General features: G+C 34.9%; 1 protein-coding gene across 2 annotated transcripts in view; it reads left to right on the top strand.

Annotated features, from left to right (window-relative positions):
* Positions 1-20,229, top strand: part of LOC133182084 (melanoma inhibitory activity protein 2-like) — a 32,940-nt gene that overhangs the window by 7,317 nt on the left and 5,394 nt on the right. For both annotated transcript variants that reach the window (XM_061316803.1, XM_061316802.1), the window contains exons 6-22: positions 5,769-6,042; positions 6,260-6,373; positions 8,002-10,376; positions 13,754-13,882; positions 14,025-14,058; positions 14,151-14,239; positions 14,634-14,711; positions 14,883-14,993; positions 16,357-16,428; positions 16,511-16,615; positions 17,309-17,340; positions 17,460-17,550; positions 17,733-17,823; positions 18,086-18,135; positions 18,254-18,344; positions 18,550-18,688; positions 19,161-19,262. In XM_061316803.1, the coding sequence (XP_061172787.1) occupies positions 5,769-6,042; positions 6,260-6,373; positions 8,002-10,376; positions 13,754-13,882; positions 14,025-14,058; positions 14,151-14,239; positions 14,634-14,711; positions 14,883-14,993; positions 16,357-16,428; positions 16,511-16,615; positions 17,309-17,340; positions 17,460-17,550; positions 17,733-17,823; positions 18,086-18,135; positions 18,254-18,344; positions 18,550-18,688; positions 19,161-19,262 (3,977 nt within the window). The remainder of the gene's footprint in view (positions 1-5,768; positions 6,043-6,259; positions 6,374-8,001; positions 10,377-13,753; positions 13,883-14,024; positions 14,059-14,150; positions 14,240-14,633; positions 14,712-14,882; positions 14,994-16,356; positions 16,429-16,510; positions 16,616-17,308; positions 17,341-17,459; positions 17,551-17,732; positions 17,824-18,085; positions 18,136-18,253; positions 18,345-18,549; positions 18,689-19,160; positions 19,263-20,229) is intronic.

The raw sequence follows: 20,229 nt of genomic DNA, 5'->3' as shown, positions 1-20,229 counted from the left end.
TTCATAGTTATGGCGATATCTCAGCTGTGAGTGAGCAGATTTCAGAGATTTTTTCGCGGAAGATGCATCATGTAAATATCTCCAGACGTGTTTTTCATTTTTTCAAAATTCACTTCCGTTCGCGATTTTTGGGGAAATTTGTATTTTTTAAATGGCATTTTGTCCAGAATTTTTCTCGACAACGGCTAAAGATATGAAATTGAAACTCAATGAATAAATAGAACATCAAATTCCAATATGGGGAACGACCTTTATTTTTCGTCGTCGGCACTTCCGGTCGCAAACGGAAGTGAATTCAAAAAATCCAATTTTTCAACTTTTTTGTTTTTCAATATTTTTCTTTGGGATTTACAGGGTTTATAGAGTGTTTTACAAGAATTCTAAATATGTATTCAATATTTTGATGCGTGCATTTATTGCAAAGATATGACTGATCCAAACTTTGTCCCACTGTCTGGGGTTCGAATCCTGCTGGAGGTAGTTAATTTTTTTTCTTTGTTTTTCTCTTTTTTTCAGTTGCTAATGACTTCTCTCTCTTTAAAAACATGTATGGTAGTTTTTGCTGATTTTTAAAAGCTTTTTTGTCAGAGATTCTGTAGAAAACCTTTCGACATATACTGAATATCTTTGCATCTATGATATGTCCTTCTAAAACTATTTTAAGATTTCATTCTTGTCCCCAAAGCTTGACCCATTCAAAAGTTGTCACCCCTTTTGCAATAAAACCTTGTTATCGCTACTCCTCCGAAACCGTAAAACGTAGAGATTCCAAGCCTTCAGCAGTGTCTTCGACTCATTTAATACTCTCTTCATTCTATCATTGCAAAAGCATTCTTTGGTCCCTTGTATGAGTTACTGCCCCTGAAAGTTTATGCTGCTTACATTTAATGAACCCTTTTTGAAACGGTGTATCCTAGAGACATGGGACCAACTGCATCGGCATGTTTGACTTTGACCTTGAAATATAGGTCAAGGTCAAAGTCATTTAAAAACATAAGAAATTCCTTATATATGTGTGAAATATAGCAATTCACCAAATGACCTTGAACTTTGACCTTGACCTTTGGCCTTGACATTGGGTCAAATGAAAAGTAAGGACATGCATCCAGCTCCAGTATCAGGTAAAAACATAGAAAGTAAAGATTTCCTTGTTTTGTTTTGTTTTGGGTTGGTTTTTTTTTTTTTTTTTTTTTTTTTTTTTTTTTTTTTTGAAATGGCCTTGACCTTCGATCTTGACCCAAAGGTCACAATCAGGCTTAAAGATGTGAAAGTAGTTACAATTCTTAGTTTAAAAGAGGCATAAAATAAATAATTCATCCCCCCCCCTTCTTAAAAAAAAATCACATCAACAACAACGTAGAATATTTCTGTAAAATTCAAACCAGACCTCGGATCGACAACATATTTGGTACATTTGTAGTATAGACCTCAGAGAAACTTTCTTGAGAGTTTTACGATGAGTCTTGTAAGTTTATAGAAGTCATGAAGTTTCACGGCAAAAACTACAAGTTCTGTTGTGTTTGAAATTAAAGTGCAGGTGAACGAAGAAATGATCTAAACCTTTTATCGGCTATTTCTTCAGATGTCGTTAGTAGCATTCGATTTTCCTGATATGATACGACATTTTAATACCAAGCATTCTCTCTTTCTTTTACATTTGGAATTTATTTGATTTTTATTTAGAATTAATCAGTTTCCAGAAATAGCGATTTTCGGTATATTAAAAACAATTCTCGCTTTCATTGTCGTGTTTCCCTTCTAAAAATGCATGTTGGGAGTTTAATTTGTGCTACACATATTTAATTTAACCCAAAGAAATGCTTATTTAAATGTTTCATATTTATTTCAGGATATTCAGTCAGAAATGTTAAAATCCGAACCCGATCTTTTAAGCTTACAACAAAGCTATTTTCAAAAAATTCAGCATGCTCACAATATCGATGAATCGGGCTACAGTCCATTAATACATTTTCATTAGGGAACAGTGTTAACGTTTTCTCACGCACACCCGTCCTTTGTTATTTTATATACTGCTTGCAAGTTCAGGAACTATTTCCTTTTACGGAACTTCTTTCTTCCCCTACCGATTCTAAAAATACGCTTGTATTTATTCTATAGTCTTAAACAATTAACTTGCTCAATTTTATCGGAATGTGTAGCGCAGTGGTTAGAGCACCTGCCTTTCAAACCAAGGGTTTTGAGTTCGATCCCAGCTGGAGGAGGATTTTTTTTTTTTTTTTTTTTTTTTTTGATTTTTTTGCTTTTTTTTTTGCATTTTTCTTTTTTTCGGCCTAAACGACACGAAAACACTTAAAAAGGTGGAAAGGCCTCTAATTGTTCTCTGAACAATTAGTTTACTTGTTATTATTAAGGTCTTTCGATATATATGATAAGATATGAATATGAAACTTGCTGAGGTGATAGAGCATCAAATGTAGATATGTTGATCGACCATTATGTTCCATCGTTCGTACTTCCGGTCGCAAACGGAAGTGAATTAAAAAATGTTAAATTTGTAACTTTTTTGTTTTTCAATATTTTTCTCTGGGATTTACAGGGTTAATCGAGAGTCTTCTAAGAGTTCTAAGTATGTTTTTATCATTTTGATTGATGCATTTGTTGCAAAGATATGTAATACAAAGATAGATTACATGATTAGTACGTACTGGTCCCTGCTGACAAAGCAGGTAACAATATTGTCTTTGTTTGTAAGACTCATTATATTAAATGTATTTTAGAGGAACTTGGATTTAATTCTACAAGTGGTAATCCAACTTATACTCATAGTTCCCTTTCTAAGGAAGAACTTCTTCAAAATCATATGTCAGTTTTGAATATTTTTAATATTCCAAACAACCAAAATGAATTCGAATTACCATATTTATATTGGATTCCGAAACTTCATAAAAATCCTTACAAACAAAGATACATAGCGGGTTCCAGTATATGTTCAACCAAGCCTCTTTCTTTACTCCTCACTAAGATATTAACAGTGGTGAAGGAGAAACTTCAAGAGTACTGTGCAACAATATATTCGAGAAGTGGTGTAAATCAGATGTGGATACTTAAAAATTCCAAGGAACTTTTGGAAAATTTGAAATCACAAGATTTTACCAAAATCAACATCTTTAAAACTTACGACTTTTCAACTTTATACACAACCATTCCCCACGATAAATTAAAGTCCAGGCTTTTTGATATCATTGACAGCTGCTTTTTCAATAAAAATGGAACTCGTAAATATACTTACCTTGTCATTGGTCATTTGCAAAATTATTTTGTTAAAAAACATTCTGATTGTACACACAAGTACTCTGAAGTTGACATTAAAAAGATGCTTGAGTTTCTGATTGACAATATCTATGTAGTTTTTGGAGACCAGGTCTTCCAACAATCTATTGGAATTCCCATGGGTACCAATTGCACCCCGTTATTAGCAGACCTTTTTTGTATTCATATGAAGCAGAATTTGTCCAAAATCTTGTACGTGAAAAGAAGAAAACACTTGCTGTGGTCTTCAACTCGACATTTAGATATATCGACGACGTATTGTCAATTTACAATGGCTATTTCCATTCTTATGTCGATACGATATGTCCTGGTGAACTTGAGATAAAAGATACCACAGAGTCTGACACATCTGTTTCATATTTGTATATTTTACTTGAAAAAGATGTTAATGGTAATCTAACAACCAAGCTTTATGATAAACGTGATGACTTTAACTTTTCAATCGTCAACTTCCCTTACTTATGCAGCAATATACCTTCATCACCTGCATACGGGGTATATATCTCTCAGTTGATTCGATACGCAAGAGCATGCTCTACGTATGTATAATTTCTAAATCGAGGTAAATTATTGACAAATAAGTTGATGAAACAAGAATATCAGCTGTCTCGTTTTAAAGTCATCATTTCGTAAGTTCTATGGTCGATACAATGGCCTTGTCAGCAAATACAATTTATCATTCAGTCAAATGCTGACTAACGTTTTTCATACTAATTGTTAGGCCATTATTTACACACTGAATTGTCGACGGATTTTTCCGTGATTTCCCGATCATGACAAGGAGCACACGGCAGGTGTGACCGGTCGGCAGGGGATGCTCACTCCTCCATGGCACCTGATCCCACCTCTGATGTTTGGAGGTCCGTGTTTGCTCTGCTCCTATTTTGTATTGTTTAATGGACTTTTGAGCTTGAATACTGTTCGTTATCTCCATATCTTTCATATGACCGATCCAAACTTTCTCGTATTGTTGCGGGTTCGAATCCTGCTGGGGCGGGAGATTGTTTCTCTCTTTTTTCAGTTGTAAATGATATTTTTCTCTGTGAAGACATGTATGATAGTTTTTGCTTATTTTTTAAAGCTTTTTTAACAGAGATTCTACAGAAATCCTTTAATAATCATGATCTATGTTGAAAGACTGTGTTACATAAACGCGAACAAAAAATACCTTCAATAAAGTATTAAATGAAGTGAGGTAGCACAGCGATCTGGAGAAAAGTTCGGTCGGAAGACCACTTGTTGCCCTAGCAACAAGAAACGCATCTAGTTATTATTATTTTTCTTCTTCTTCTTCTTCCTGGGTACTTTTTTGTCCGCGAGTGATCTCGTCAACTACTCATCCGATTGAGGTGAAACCTTTTTAGGGTTAATAGGCATGTTATGTAGATTTGCGGAATCAAGGTCATTTTGAGCGCACGTGCATGCACGTGCGTGCGCGTGCAATGCGTAAAATGACCAATATACTTGATATAGCTGTAACTTTTATATTTTTTGATGAAATGCTTTGATACTCAGAATATAAGGATATATTAAAAGTGTAAACAAGATGACATGGTCAACATGCACATGCATGCACGTGTGCGCACGCGCAAAGCGTAAAATGACAAATATACTTGATATGCTCGTAACTTTTATACTTTTTGATGAGATGCTTTGATACTCAAAATTTTTATATATATTAAAAGTGTACACAAGACGACATGGTCATCGTGCACATGCATGCATGCATGCATGCACGTGCGCGCGCGTGCAATGTGTTAAATGACCAATATACTTAATATAGCCGTAATTTTTATATTTTTTTATGAAAATCTTTGATATTAAGAATATACAGATATATTAAAAGTGTAGACAAGATGATGTGGACATCATGCTCATGAATGCACATGCGCGCGCGTGCAATGTGTTAAATGACCAATATACTTAATGTAGCCATAACTTTTATATTTTTTTATGAAAAGCTTTGATACTAAGAATAAACCGACATATTATAAGTGTAGACAAAATGGCATGGTCATTATGAACATGCATGCAGGTGCGCATGCGTGCAATGCTAAGATGACCAATATACTTGATATAGCTGGAACTTATTTATTTTTTGATGAAATGTTTTAATACTGAGAATATAAAGATGCATTAATAGTATAGATGAGATGACATGGTCATCCTGCACATGCATGCCCATGCGCGCGCGTGAAATGCAAAAAACTATCAATATACTTCATTGGCTTATTTAATGAAGCTTACAGGAAATAAGACACCAAAAGGGTGTTGGGGAGCGTTTGGGGAACATCTGTAACGGTCCCCGTTACAATTATAACTAGTTAACTGTAGACATCATGTATTCAGATGGGAAAAAAATGCATTGAATTTGATAGTTGAATGTATATTTACAAAATTTCATGTATTATTCACCAAAATATGGACAAACTGAATCTTTTCATTTAAAATCAGAGTTGTTTTATTTTGATTTGAAGAAAGAACAAGAAAAACCTATTCCTCTGAGTCCAGGGCCTCCAAAAGACAATACTCAAACAGAACAGAAAGACAGCATCAAAAGAGAGCAAAATGTGGAGAGCCAGAGTTCAGATAGCCAACAAGAGGAACCAGGGGGAGGGAAGGAGAATCAGGGGACCGAAACAAAGGTAGAAGAAATTGATCCTGTTCCCAGTGGTGAGAAAGACCCCACAGAGGCCAAGGAGGCAAGAGAAGGACAAAGTAAACCCCAAAATGAAGCTAATGAAGGAGGAGGTAAGGGTTAAAAATAATCTTGAAGTACAAGTCCAAGTATTAGTGTATTTATGAAATCACTTGGTACCTTGCAAGATTTACCCACTTTATCTAAAAAGTTTTGTAAATTCAAAGAGTATCGGTCTTTGGCTGTATTGTTTTATGGCTGGGATCATTGAGTTTGAGTATAGTCAGATAAATAGATAACTTAGATTGAAATTTCATATGTCCGTTTCAGGCAGTCAGCTTCATATTAAAAAAGAAAATAGGGTGAAGGAAAAGCTGGATGAATTAAGAGAGTCATTGTTCTCTCTACACAATACTGATGATGAAGACAAAGTTAAAATTGATGGTAAATGGTTACTAACAGTGATGCTAATTCACACCAAAATACTGCTTCACTAACAAATTTACTAATAAACTCTTTGTCCTACAAGTTTTCAAATTAATTGTTTTCAGAAGATGTAAATTGTTTCACTAATTTGATAGTGATAAACTTTCTTAACTAATCAGACTGGTAATAAAGCTGTTTAACTAACAGCTAACAGCCTAGCATTCTTACAAATTGCCAAAAACAAGTATTGTTACAAAGCTTCTAAAAGCTTTGATTAGCAAGTTTGAGGTATTGTTACATGTTGTTTTTGGTCACCTGAGTTACCTATGCATCATTTGTAAACTTTCCAACATGTGTGACCTGTTCTCCAAAATTTTTAACTTGCCACAAACATCCTTGATTGCTTTGCTGGTTCAGCACTCTTTTTAAGGAGAGCTACTGTAAACCAACATTTATTCGCGTGCGAGAAATTTTCGCGAGTTTCGCGAACTACTTTAACTCGCGAATATTAATCGCCACGAACTAATTATTTTGCTTTGTATTTTATAGAGAATGTTTCCTCAGTTGCAAAAATTAATCGTCGCGGATTGATTTCAAGCTGACGAATCGCGAAAAAAAGTTGACGCGAATAATAGTTGGTTTACAGTAATTAAGAAATAGTGAAAATAGAATGGAATAAATTTTTTTAAAAAAATGTCAAAAATCACAAAGACAGAACCAAACAGAATTGGCATGGAAGCTTCTCATGGAGTGAAGATTCAAGTTTGTTCATTCTTTGACCTTAAGTCTCTGACAGGGCCACAAAAGGGATGCAAAATTTTACATAAAAAAGAAAAAATATCTAAAATAATTCTTCTCAAGATCAGTCTAATTAAAATTAGATGTCCCGAATCCGCTATCGCTTCTCAAACATCTAACAACATCCCATTCAGGGTCACGTCAGAGCGACCTTTCGATTATGAATAAACATAAAAATTTTGGCCAATCAGATTCAACCTTCTGTATTCAATTCTAAAATTAGTTCCACGGCTACATCTCTATATTATTGATGCTCAGGAGACTGTCTTACGTTGAATTAAAGTAATTTGGTATAAATTGAACGTTAGTCCGCCAATCTGGCATTCTTACCTGAATAACGCAAACGAAAAAGCACAAACTACTATATATCCCGCAAGTCACATATAGCACGGTCTTTACCATGCATATTTTGTTTACTACGAAACCTCTCGGGCGTTTAGGTTTGGCAGTAAAAAAAAGAAACGCATCCGAACTATAAGCCAAGATTTCGACGACGGCGATTTCATTGGGTAATCGAAAGGTCGCTCTGACGTGACCCCGAATGGGATGTTGTTAGATGTTTGAGAAGCGATAGCGGATTCGGAACATCTAATTTTAATTAGATTGTCTCAAGATCTACAAGATTATTGTTTGTAAAAAAAAAAAATTAAAATATATTCAAGATCATATTCAAGATATATTCAATTGATCAAGATGTTAGTACATGAAGTAAAAGAAGAAGACAGGAGCATACTCCTGTTGAAAAAGTTAATTTAACAGCATCAATATTAAAAGAAAAATATAAATCAGAGACCTAATTTTAATGTTTTATTATCAATGATTAGTAACTTTTGTTTTCTTTTTCTTAGAATTAAACAAAATGCTGGAGGAAGGATCGAAAAAGAAACAACCAGAGTCAACTGAGGAAGTACCCTCTACAATTTCCACAGAAAAACCCGACTCTGCTGTTACAGACTCAGAACAGGGACCGTCTCAGAAGGTAGAAGATGATGTGAAAACAGATGATGAAGCACTTAAACTACCAGGACTGTCAGATTTACTAAAGGAAGGAGTAGATGATGCTAAAAAAGTGTCAGAGGATCTTAAACCCCCAGAGGAAGACGAGACAGAGATTGGAGATGAAACTGAGATAAGTAATGAAGAAAGCAGCACCCAGGCCAAACAGGAAGTGATAAAGGATGCTGGGAAGGATGCTGACAGTATACTTCCTGATGGTTTACCTGTTGGTCCTCCTATGACTGACAAGGAAGGCCTTTCATCAGGACAGGGGGCCCCAGCTGTAGGGATCCAGCCATCCTCTGTGATACAAAACAAAAAGGAAGAAGACACACTTCTTCAGAGTTCATTTACTGCAGAGGAAAGTGCTTCCCAAACTGTGGAGCAGAGAGCTGGTAGTACAAGTACTCCAGGACTGACAGAAATACATTCCTCAGTAACGGAGGCTTCCACAGTCAATGAGGCCCCACAGCAGACAGCTATGGAGGGTTACACTATCATTGATGGAACTCCATTCCCCTTGGATATGTTTGAAGACCCCACTTCTACAGGAAATGTTGCAAAACAGACAGAATCTGTGATGTTGTTCTCGACACCTACTCAGCAGCACACTTCAAGTGTGTCAGTGGATCATATCTTTACTTCATCAGAACAAGAGAGGGCAAAACAAACCACAGCACAGTCAAAGACAGTATCTGAATCTTTGGAACAAAGTTCTCAACCTCCTGTTGTGTCATCTCAAACAAAGACAGATGTAGAATCAGTCAGGGTTGATACTGCTTCCTCAACAGATATAGTTCCAACAGAAACTGGAGGTGTTACTGCGTCTTCAGAAATTGGTTCAGAATCCCCAAAAGTGGGTACAGAATCAATAGATTCTAAACATTCTGTGCCTGATACAAGGAAAGGGATTGGAAAAATACAAGCTGAAAAAGCTGTAAAGGAAGCAGTCAAGTCAGAGAACATGACCGCAATGATGGATTTGGAAAAAAGTGCTAATAATACATTGTCTCAAGTAAAAGATGCTCATGCTGAAGATAATGAAGACAAGACTGCTGCAAATGTTAAGGAGAATAATGAAGCAAACATGCAAAAGACTGAAACAGAAGTTAAGGAAAGCTCTGAAAATGTCACAGATACCAAAAGCAAAATAGGAGAAGGTAAACAGAAACCAGCAGAAACTGTAGAGGAGCAAAAACCATTGGAATCCAGTGAACAACCAAATCTGTCAGTGCTCAAGTTTTTGGGTGAAGAAGATACCAGTCTTGATTCAGTTAGTGATGATGAAAATGTAAGAGAAATGAATATTCCTAATGAGGGGGAAAAGACAGTGGAAGAGGGAAAACAGGAGCAGATAAATGGAGAGATGACTGATAAACCCATCCAGGAGCAGATGATAGCTTCAACTGTTCCCTCTACTTCCCCAGTAGAACAGCTCATGTCTTCCATGGAGAGTGATTACAGAATGGACAACAAAAATATAATTGACAACACAAAAAATACAGCCATTGCTGGTGACCAACAGAATGCCTCTAAGACTGTTATTGACACTGATCATTTAAAGATTGAGCTTCCCCCCACTGTGGATGCTTACTCTACTGCTGATTTCTTATCCAGGAAACCACTGTCACATGAACCTCACAAACTCCCAGACTCTGTAAAAGAAGAAGGCAAGCCAGAAGAAATACCCAAAGATGTTGGTGAACAGAAAGAGGAAACAGTCACAGAGGCCCCTCTTCTGTCAACAACTCAACCAGAGACAGAAACATCCTCAACTGCAGACAAAGGAATTATGGAAGAGAATAAACAAGAAACAGTTACTGAAAGTCCAATAGTATCAACAACATTGTCTGGTAGTGATGGAGCAGAAATTCCTCCACCACCTACTGCACCCAAAGAATCTACCACACAGCCCAGCTCTGGTCAGTCTGCAGGGGAACCAGCCCCAAAACCTGAGGAGGTCTTTATTCCAAGAGAAGGTGGTCAGAGTTCTTCCGTGTCCATGCAAGACATCCAGTCATCATCAACAGATACAGTATTCACAACAGAGACAATTCCTAAAGACTCAGAGTCAACAACACAAGGAGAGCAGGCCTCTACTAGTTCATATGAGCAGGAGGAGTTTTTGTCACGGAAGATCAATGATGCAGATCTGGAGGAGAAGGAAGATATGGCATACAGAGCTGAGATGAAGGGAGACCGATTCCATAAGAGCTTAATAACAAAGGTAAGTTTTACTCACTATTGTTACCAATATTTACCATATAACAGGATTTTTCTGTGTGTCACAATTTTTTTACAAAAATATTCCAAAACATTTTAAAATTCTAATTTGCATATTCCTATTTTTGCGATTCTCCTTGTGGTTTATTGAAGTCATCTGTGTTATTTATACGGTACATAATTGGTGACAATTCAATGCGAATTTATTTTTTGCAATCGAAAAATGTCGCAAAGAAAGCAAAAATTTGATTATTGTGAAAATAAGCCGTTATATGGTACACTGATCGCATCAATCTAAGAAAACTAGGGATGTCAACGAATAGTCGACTATTCGACTGTCAGTCGAATGGACCGACGATCGAATAACGAAACGACATTCGAATATTATAATTGAAAAAAAAATGCAATAAAAGAGTGATAACGATATGGAATTCTCATTTCAAATAGAGAAACCTTCAAAACTGAGAAACCGTCTTTCCTCGGAGACAGTTGATAAGATAATTTTCCTCTACAAAAAACTTGATTTTCCATGTGCGTATAGAAAGTACAGTAATTATAAATGCTTCACTACCGCGAGAATTAATTATCTACCATGCAGTTGCTGCTTGTGTTGTTTTTGTAATAAATTAACCATCAATATATATACTGGGCTTTGTTTGTAAAATAATAAATTGGAATTGATTTTATACAATGTACCAATTATCTTTTATTTTAAGATTGCTCAAATGCAAGGAACATGTGACATGTTTTGACGCTTCGATAATTATTAGAACAATTCGCTTGCATTTTAAATTGTTCACAATTAAGGACATTTTGAAAGCCAGAACAATCAATAAATGAATAAGCAGTAACTAACTGTTTAACAATTTAACAGCCACCTGGCGTTTGGATAGTGTGAGATTAACCCCCCCTCCCCCCCCCCCCCCCCCCAATTTATTTCACATTATAAGCTTTAAAAAATATCGGCTAGCAAATTTTGAATGCTAACTAAAATAAAAACTAACTGCATGTACAGACCAATTTATGAATTCGATTGATGGGGAAATCATGAATTTAGGAAAATTACATTTCTAAATTTATTTCATATAATCTTGTTATCCAACGTTACGCTACATTAATTTTTATGTTACTTTTTAAACAGATTAAGGGTTTTTGAGCTATGAGTACGTCATGTACCAGTGAAGTTTGAAATAAAATTTTATTTTCAGAAAATGTTCCGAATATTCGACTATCGTTCGAATAATGCAATCGAATAATCGACTAAGGAAAATAAATATTTTGACATCCCTAAAGAAAACATGATTAAAAAAATCATTCACTGCTCATATGACAGTGGTTTCCTGGATAAAAACAGAAATATTTTCTGTCATAAAATTTCCTTGATGTAGACAGAATTTCTTTGAGGGAACAATAGTCTAAGGCTTAAAGAAGAGTGAAAATCTGTAGAAAATGAATGAGAGATTACACAAAAGTATCGATTTGAAAGTGTGGAATTCTCAATGTTGAATGTTTACCGGTATATGGATGTATCTGACAAATGTAGCAGGATATCAGTTTTGTGAAAGTTAGGACTCTTTTTCAGTGTAATTTTGGTCAGGATGTCCTTTAGGCTCTAGAAAAAGTTTGATACCTTTAGAAGGGATTTTAAACAGTTTACATCATGTGACCTTTTAGTGCACAATTTACAAGAGTGATATTTTTATATACCCTGGTTTGAATCCTCTTGGACATTTGTTTTCAAATTCTTACATATTTCATAAAAATTTAATATTTAAAATATCAGAAATAAATATATTTGCATTTTTTATAGCTTGAAAAGGCCAAAAACAAAAAGGAAAAATACATCTATTGAATTCAATCTATAATTAACAGTTTCTGTAAGAAAACAAGATGTGTTTGTGAAACAAGAATGCCCCCGTATGGCAGCTTATGGCGAAGGTTAAAGTCTCTCAAATGCAAGTCAAACTCCAGGTCAAGAAATCAAAAATGTTGGTACCCAAAGAAAGGTCTTGTCTCGAGAAATATACCTGTGAAATATGAAAGCCCTAGTACAAACCGATGAAAAGTTATGGCGAAGGTTAAAGTTTTTTCAAAGTAAGTAAAAAGGCAAGGTCAAATGGTGCCCAATGGAAGGTCTTGTCACAAGTGATACACATGATCGTGAAATGTAAAAGCCCTAGAACCAAACGTTCAAATGTTATGGCCAAGGTTTAAATTTTTCAAAAGTAGGTCAAATTCCAAGGTCAATGCCAAAATTGTTGGTATCCAAAGGAAGGTCTTGTCACAAGGAATATACATGTGAAGTATGAAAGCCCTAACACCAACCGTTCAAAAGTTATGGCCAAAGTTAAAGTTTTTCAAAAGTAGTTTAAACTCCAAGGTCAAGGTCAAAGGGTCAAAGTTGTTGGTATCTAAAGGAAGGTCTTGTCACAAGGAATGCATATGTGAAGTATGAAAGACCTAACACCAACTGTTCAAAAGTTATGGCCAAGGTTAATGTTTTTCAAAAGTAGGTCAAACTCCAAAGTCAAGGTCAAAGGGTCAAAGTGGTTGGTATCTAAAGGAAAATCTTTTCACAAGAAGTGCATATGTGAAGTATGAAAACCCTAGCACTAACTGTTCAAAAGTTATGGCCAATGTTAAAATTTTTCAAAATTGAAGTAGGTCAAACTCCGAGGTCAAGGTCAAAAGGTCAAAGTTGTTGGTATCCAAAGAAAGGTATTGTCACAAGGAGTACGCATATGAAGTATGAAAGACCTAGCACAGATTGTTCAAAAGTTATGGCCAAGGTTAAAGTTTTTTCAACAGTAGGTCAAAGTCAAGGTCAAAGAGTCACAACCCAACAGAAGGTTTTGTCACAAGGAATACACATGTGAAGTTTGAAAGCCTAAGCTTCAACTGTTCGAAAGTTATGGCCAAGGTTAAAGTCTCATAAAATTTTGCAAAAGTGGGTCAAACTCCTAGGTCAAGGTCAAAAGGTCAAATCTGATGATACCCAAAGAAAGGTCTTGTCACAAGGAATGCACATGTGAAATATGAAAGCCATAGCTCCAACCAATCAAAAGTTATGGGCAAGGTTAACGTTTTTGCGGACAAACATACAGACAGACGGACAGGGCAAAAACTATATGCCCCTGAATCTTCGATTACGGGGGCATAAAAATGAATGTTTACCCTGACTATAGTTTTTCCAAAGTGTTCCTTTATGTAAAATTTACATGTGGCATTTGTCTTATATACATTTGTAATCCCAGTAAGTATGCATTGATCCCTGAAAATAATCTTTCTATAGTGATGTAGAATGTAAAAACTCGTCTGAAAACATCAATATCATATCAATAATCAATATGAGTATAAGTTGAATAAATGTATTTTTGACAGCTTCCCCCCTCAGTGCAGGCACTGCTTGAACAGGAACCACTTGGACTGTCTCCACAGATGACAATTCTTGTTACCATAGTTACCTTAGCATCTCTGATGATCGTCACTTGCTGCAGTGTCATTTTAGGGGTATGTGCTAACCTGGTTTTGTTTTAGTCATCAAGATAAAAAGCAATAATTTTTATGAAAAAAGACAGTTGCTTTTTTTATAGCTAGAAAGTCTTTTATGTTTACTGGTACATATCACCAGTCCATATAATGTATTTTACAGGGAGGCAGAAAAACTAAGAAACAAGACCCTGTTGGTAAGATTACTTATTCTGAATATGAGAAAAGGGTAAATTAGTATTGGTAGAATAAAGTGATATGAATGATCAGGACATGTATTTCTTTGTAGTTGTGGTTAGAGGCCTGGAAGAGAAATTGTTCATTCTTACCAAAGAGAAGGAGAATTTGGAGGATGAACTCAGTGACCTTCAGGAGAAGGTAAGGATGAATTATGAAATATCACACATTTTATTTGAATATGATGAATTTGTTCTCAGTTTTTGCTTTCTTGAAACTTCTAGACCATTTCCAACTTGCCTTTGTAGCTAGTTTCTTTTAATTATTTGTTCACCTGAAAAGCCAAACCTGTACAGACTGTAAAATTTTGTCACACAAGACCAGAGTTCCAGTGGGGTAAATAGCCTGAGAAACTCATTATACTCAGGTGACCGTCAAGGCCCATGGGCCTCTTAATGGAATTTTTTTCAAAACCTTGAGAAAAAAGGTGATATGCAAGTATATTTATTTTCATAGAGGACTTTAATGAAGCCATAATCATGAAAATATTTGAATTAATATTGAATTCTAGCTCATTTAATTTTACTTTTAAAAGATGGAGTGTATTGAGGAGGATAAGAAGTCCACACAGTCTTCTGTTGGGGATATTCAGAAAGATTTACAAACTTTACAGGTACTTATTACTGCAGATATTATTTAAATTGGAAAAATCAAGTCATGATTCTGTGAAAAATTGTACATCCCCTATGACATATTCTATGATATGTTGTGGAATCACTTCACTTTAAGAATATGTTATTATCCCCCTTTCTTCAGATTGTTTATGTAATTTGTTCTTTACCAGCTCCACAACAATGCTCTGAAGGAACAGGTTGACACTGTGTCTGAGGAGAACACAGAAGTAAAACAAGAACTATCACAAAAGACAAAGGAACTCCGATCTAAAGACAACCAGGTAAACACAGTATCCGATCTAAAGACAACCAGGTAAACACAGTGTCCGATCTAAAGACAACCAGGTAAACACAGTATCCGATCTAAAGACAACCAGGTAAACACAGTCTGACAAACTCCGATCTAAAGACAACCAGGTAAACACAATCTGACACACTCTGATCTAAAGACAACCAGGTAAACACAGTCTGACAAACTCTGATCTAAAGACAACCAGGTAAACACAGTCTGACAAACTCCGATCTAAAGACAACCAGGTAAACACAGTCTGACAAACTCCGATCTAAAGACAACCAGGTAAACACAATCTGACACACTCTGATCTAAAGACAACCAGGTAAACACAGTCTGACAAACTCCGATCTAAAGACAACCAGATAAACACAGTCTGACAAACTCAAATCTAAAGACAACCAGATAAACACAATCTGACACACTCCGATCTAAAGACAACCAGGTAAACACAGACTGACACACTCCGATCTAAAGACAACCAGATAAACACAGTTTGACAAACTCCAATCTAAAGACAACCAGGTAAACACAGTCTGACAAACTCCGATCTATAGACAACCAGGTAAACACAGTCTGACACACTCTGATCTAAAGACAACCAGGTAAACACAGTCTGACAAACTCCGATCTATAGACAACCAGGTACACGCAGACTGACAAACTCTGATCTAAATAGTAAACACAGTCTGACAATGTTTTACTCAATCACATTTATAATGAACACATTAAACTTGGATAAAATGTATATTTAAATAGTCAATAATATTTGATTTAACACTATTACAGTGAATACAATAATTCAAATGAAATCAGTCCCCCCCCCCCCCCCCCCCCCTCCAAAGAAAGAGAAACAATGGGAATTATATTTGTGTATACAGTAAAACACACTTCTAACAAAGTATAAGGACAGACGATTTTGCTTCGTTATAAATTTAATTCGTTATATCAGTTACGTGCACAATATACATGTATTTTAAAGCTACAGAGACTGGATCAATTCATTTTAAGCATGTTTGCTATAAGTATGTTTTACTGTAATGAATGCAGTTCTTCAGTTCTAGCAGTGCTTGCTACACATGGAACTGTGTTTACTTTACTTGGTTATACATACAGTGAACGAGAGTTACATGAAATACATTTACTCTGAATTAACCATTTATCACTTCATATGCTGTACAGAGAGAAGGAACTACAGTGATATTTAACAAATTACAGATAAGCATGTTCATATGAGAACCATTACCAGTTTCCTCATTCTTTCATGGTTACCATAGACTCTGTTCATCAGTAATGTTTCACAGTAGGTTCCTACATTATTCACAACCTTCCTTTATTTTTGTTTGTTTTAGTTGAAAGACTTTGAGAAACAGATAAAGCAGAAAGATGAGAAGTACAACAAAACAAATGAAAAACTGAAAGAAGTAAGCACAATTATAAAGCATTAAACAGCCTGTAAAATACTAAATTGTGTTATTAGTTAAAATGCTGAATTTCTACATACAGGCTAACAAAGAAGTACAAGAGAAATCAGGGGAAATAAAAACATTGAAATCTCAGGTGCAGAGTCTGACAGACCAGGTGTCTCACCTAGTGGCAAATAAATCACAGGTAAGAACCTCTCTTGTCTTCATTAATGACAGGTAAAAACTTCTGATATCCTAGTAAATGACATGTAAGAACCAATGATATCTCAGTAAATGACATGTAAGAACCAATGATATCTCAGTAAATGACAGGTAAGAACCAATGATATCTCAGTAAATGACATGTAAGAACCAATGATATCTCAGTAAATGACAGGTAAGAACCAATGATATCCTAGTAAATGACATGTAAGAACCAATGATATCTCAGTAAATGACATGTAAGAACCAATGATATCTCAGTAAATGACAGGTAAGAACCAATGATATCTCAGTAAATGACATGTAAGAACCAATGATATCTCAGTAAATGACAGGTAAGAACCAATGATATCCTAGTAAATGACATGTAAGAACCAATGATATCTCAGTAAATGACAGGTAAGAACCAATGATATCTCAGTAAATGACAGGTAAGAACCAATGATATCTCAGTAAATGACAGGTAAGAACCAATGATATCCTAGTAAATGACAGGTAAGAACCAATGATATCCTAGTAAATGACAGGTAAGAATCAATGATATCCTAGTAAATGACAGGTAAGAACCAATGATATCCTAGTAAATGACAGTTAAGAACCAAGGATATCCTTGTAAATGATAGGTAAGAACCATTGTAATGTAATGCTGTATCATTTTTTTCATGTTATTTTTCAGTTAATTGAAGAAGCTCATGTTTGGAGTGAGAAGTAAGTACAAAATCTCTGTAAACAAAAATTTATTTAAATTTACAGTATGTCGTATTTCATACTAAAGCTTTGATCACAATTTTATCAAAATACACTTGTTCTGTTTTTGTGATTGACAGAGTGAAGGAGCTGACAGAACAGCTGGACTATGTGAAGGGAGAACAGAAGCAGATGGCTGAGGACTTAGCTTACAAAGAGAATGAAATAGAAGTAAGGCCAACTACCCTCAACTTCCAAAACTTTCACTTGGTCATTCATATCTTGAATTCTGTCAGTTCACTTACTTTTAACTTTGACCAAAAAATATGACAAACTGACAAAACTAAAATGAAAATTTCAAGTTGCTTTCTGCAATGAAGAATTCTGTGAAATGGATTTGTGTTTGATGTCAGGTTCTGAGGGACTGTTTCCTCCAACTGAAGGCATTTCAGAACCAGGCAGGGGAGGAGGGGGAAGAAGGGGAGGAAAACAGAGACGAGACAGGTAAACTCTTAAGACATTAAAAGTACAGGTATTCTTTTTTGGGCCAAAAGATGCATCTAATTTACTCATACTAGGACTTCACTTAAGGTTAAGCAATCAAGATAGGGGATTTTAATTGCTAAAGAGATATTGATGGTTATATATGCACACTTCAAGGTTTTTCTAGTAACATCATTTTATGTTGTAAAAGCAAAGCAAATGGTGTTTAAAATTTGACACATAGCAAGAACTAAGGAATCTCAGAACTTTCTTTTCTTTATAGATTCTGGAAATATTGAATCCAAATTGAAGTCCATGATGGATGTGTCACAGGTACATGTGTATTTACAGAAATTGATTCATAGAGACTTGATATCTTCATGTATCTTGTACCACTTCTCTTGAATTTCAACTCATAAAATTAATTGGACTTTTGCTTTGTTTTTCAAAGGTTTCAGCAAAATTAAAGGCATCAGAGGAGGAGAAGAGATCACTAGAAAACAGATTAGACATAGAAATGCAGAGTAGAAGGGACATGGAAGGTCTGTTTACTGTAATGTAATAATGTAATGTAATACAATGTAATGTAATACAATAATGGATTACTGTCATGCATGAACTAGTGAAATGGTACAGTGATTCATAGTAAAATTTCTTGATATTGGCTATAAATTCCTTGTTGTAGTTAAGTACATGGTATAAGATAGAAAATAACATGTAGTTTATTTTCTTATGTTTTATGTGTAGAGAGAATCTTGGACTTGGAAAGGAAGGCAGAAAATCTTCAGTCAGACAAAATGAAGGCTGAGAGACAAAACAGTGAGGCCCAGACAAAGTTAGAGGTCTTATCTAGCTACTTCAAACAGAAAGAGCTAGAACTTCAAAGGTAAGTGACACTATGGTTGACTTCAAAAATAGGAGGATAACCAAATGTTCAATCTTAGATAAGTGTATAGTGCCAAATGTGCATCACTTGACAATTATATAAGACATTTATATATCATTTACAATGTATATGCCCTGCCAAGTACAGTTGAACTATGGATTTGACATTGATAAATGAATATGGAATACAAGGGACATGTTGAAGTGATATGGGAGTCTTGACTTTCTTATGAATTTAATTTTAGTTGGATACAGTATCTTTGGGTTTTCATCATCCTACCATTTTCAGAATTTCATGACTGTATTTGGCCAGGTTCATTTTGTTTGTTGTGTTAATTTTCTGTCTATCAGTTTATTTGTCCCATTTAGTAATCAGCTGTCAAGAAATTGACTATATGTATGTTTTATATTTAAGACTTATATGCTTTATTATCATAGGGAGTCAGAATGTCAGAATTACTTTATTCTCTTAGGGAGTTGGGTGAGCAGGAGGCTCTAAAGAAGATGAATATTAACAAGCTGGAGAACTCAGACACAAGAACAAAAATGATGCAGGAGGAACTGGATGGATCAAAGTAAAACAGATTTGTCTCTTAAATAAACTTATCATTTTTCAAAGTTAGGCATGGTAACCACAGTGATTTTTCTACACTAAACTTAGGTCCTAATATCGGCCCTTTCCCCTGTCAAAAATTACCAAGTTTTTCCCAATTTGAGTTGCTTTTTTCCCAAAATAAAACCGTGATGAAAAATATAAAGACAATCATTGATAACTTTCAAAAATTAAAAAAAATAGGAAAGTTATAAAATTTAATGGATAAGGGTGTCTAATTTGTTATTTTATAAGCAATAAATTGAATAAATGATGTTGAAACTAGAAAACTGACCAGTCAGCAAGGGCCCCGCCGAGGGGTAGAAATATAAGGGTGCAGCTTACAGAATGAGAATTTTAATTGATTACAAAAATTAAAAAATATACAAAGAAGAATATGCAATAACAACTGTATTTATAAAATTTCAAGATAATTCATAAATATCCAACAACCTGTAAAGAGTATCCCTGTATTTACACAAGGCAGTAAAAAACATCATATCTATAATAACTCAATTAAATGTATATTTAAACAAGAATAAAGCATGTGTTTTATAAAATGCCAGCCTTCAGCGAATGCAAATATCACCCAGACTTGACCTTAACTTCAAAACAAACATCAGTTGCAGACAAAGGTTAATTTATCTTAAAGTGACAAATAAAGATAAGCCTGGAAAATCTTCTGCCCCAGACAAGATAATTAATCCCAGGGGATTAATTGTACTGCTCTCACATCCTTTTCTTCCAAGTTTACAATAAGAACTTTTTCAGTAATGATAGAATGAGTTTATTATTGGACTACCTGTTGAAATTAATAGTATTCTTGAATTTACATACTGCAGCAAAAAAAGAAAAAAAAATGAAGAAATAAATAAAATAAATAAATAAAAACAATTTTTAAAAAAAACAACAACATATCTTTATGTACATGTATATCTTGTTTTTAGAAT

Source organism: Saccostrea echinata, unplaced genomic scaffold (assembly GCF_033153115.1).
Source record: "Saccostrea echinata isolate AGI-Se365-2 ecotype Australia unplaced genomic scaffold, CSIRO_AGI_Sech_v1 ptg000009l, whole genome shotgun sequence".
NCBI classification, from domain to species: Eukaryota; Metazoa; Mollusca; class Bivalvia; order Ostreida; family Ostreidae; genus Saccostrea; species Saccostrea echinata.
Note: the sequence above shows the minus strand (reverse complement) of the source record. Positions and strands in the feature narration are given on the sequence as shown.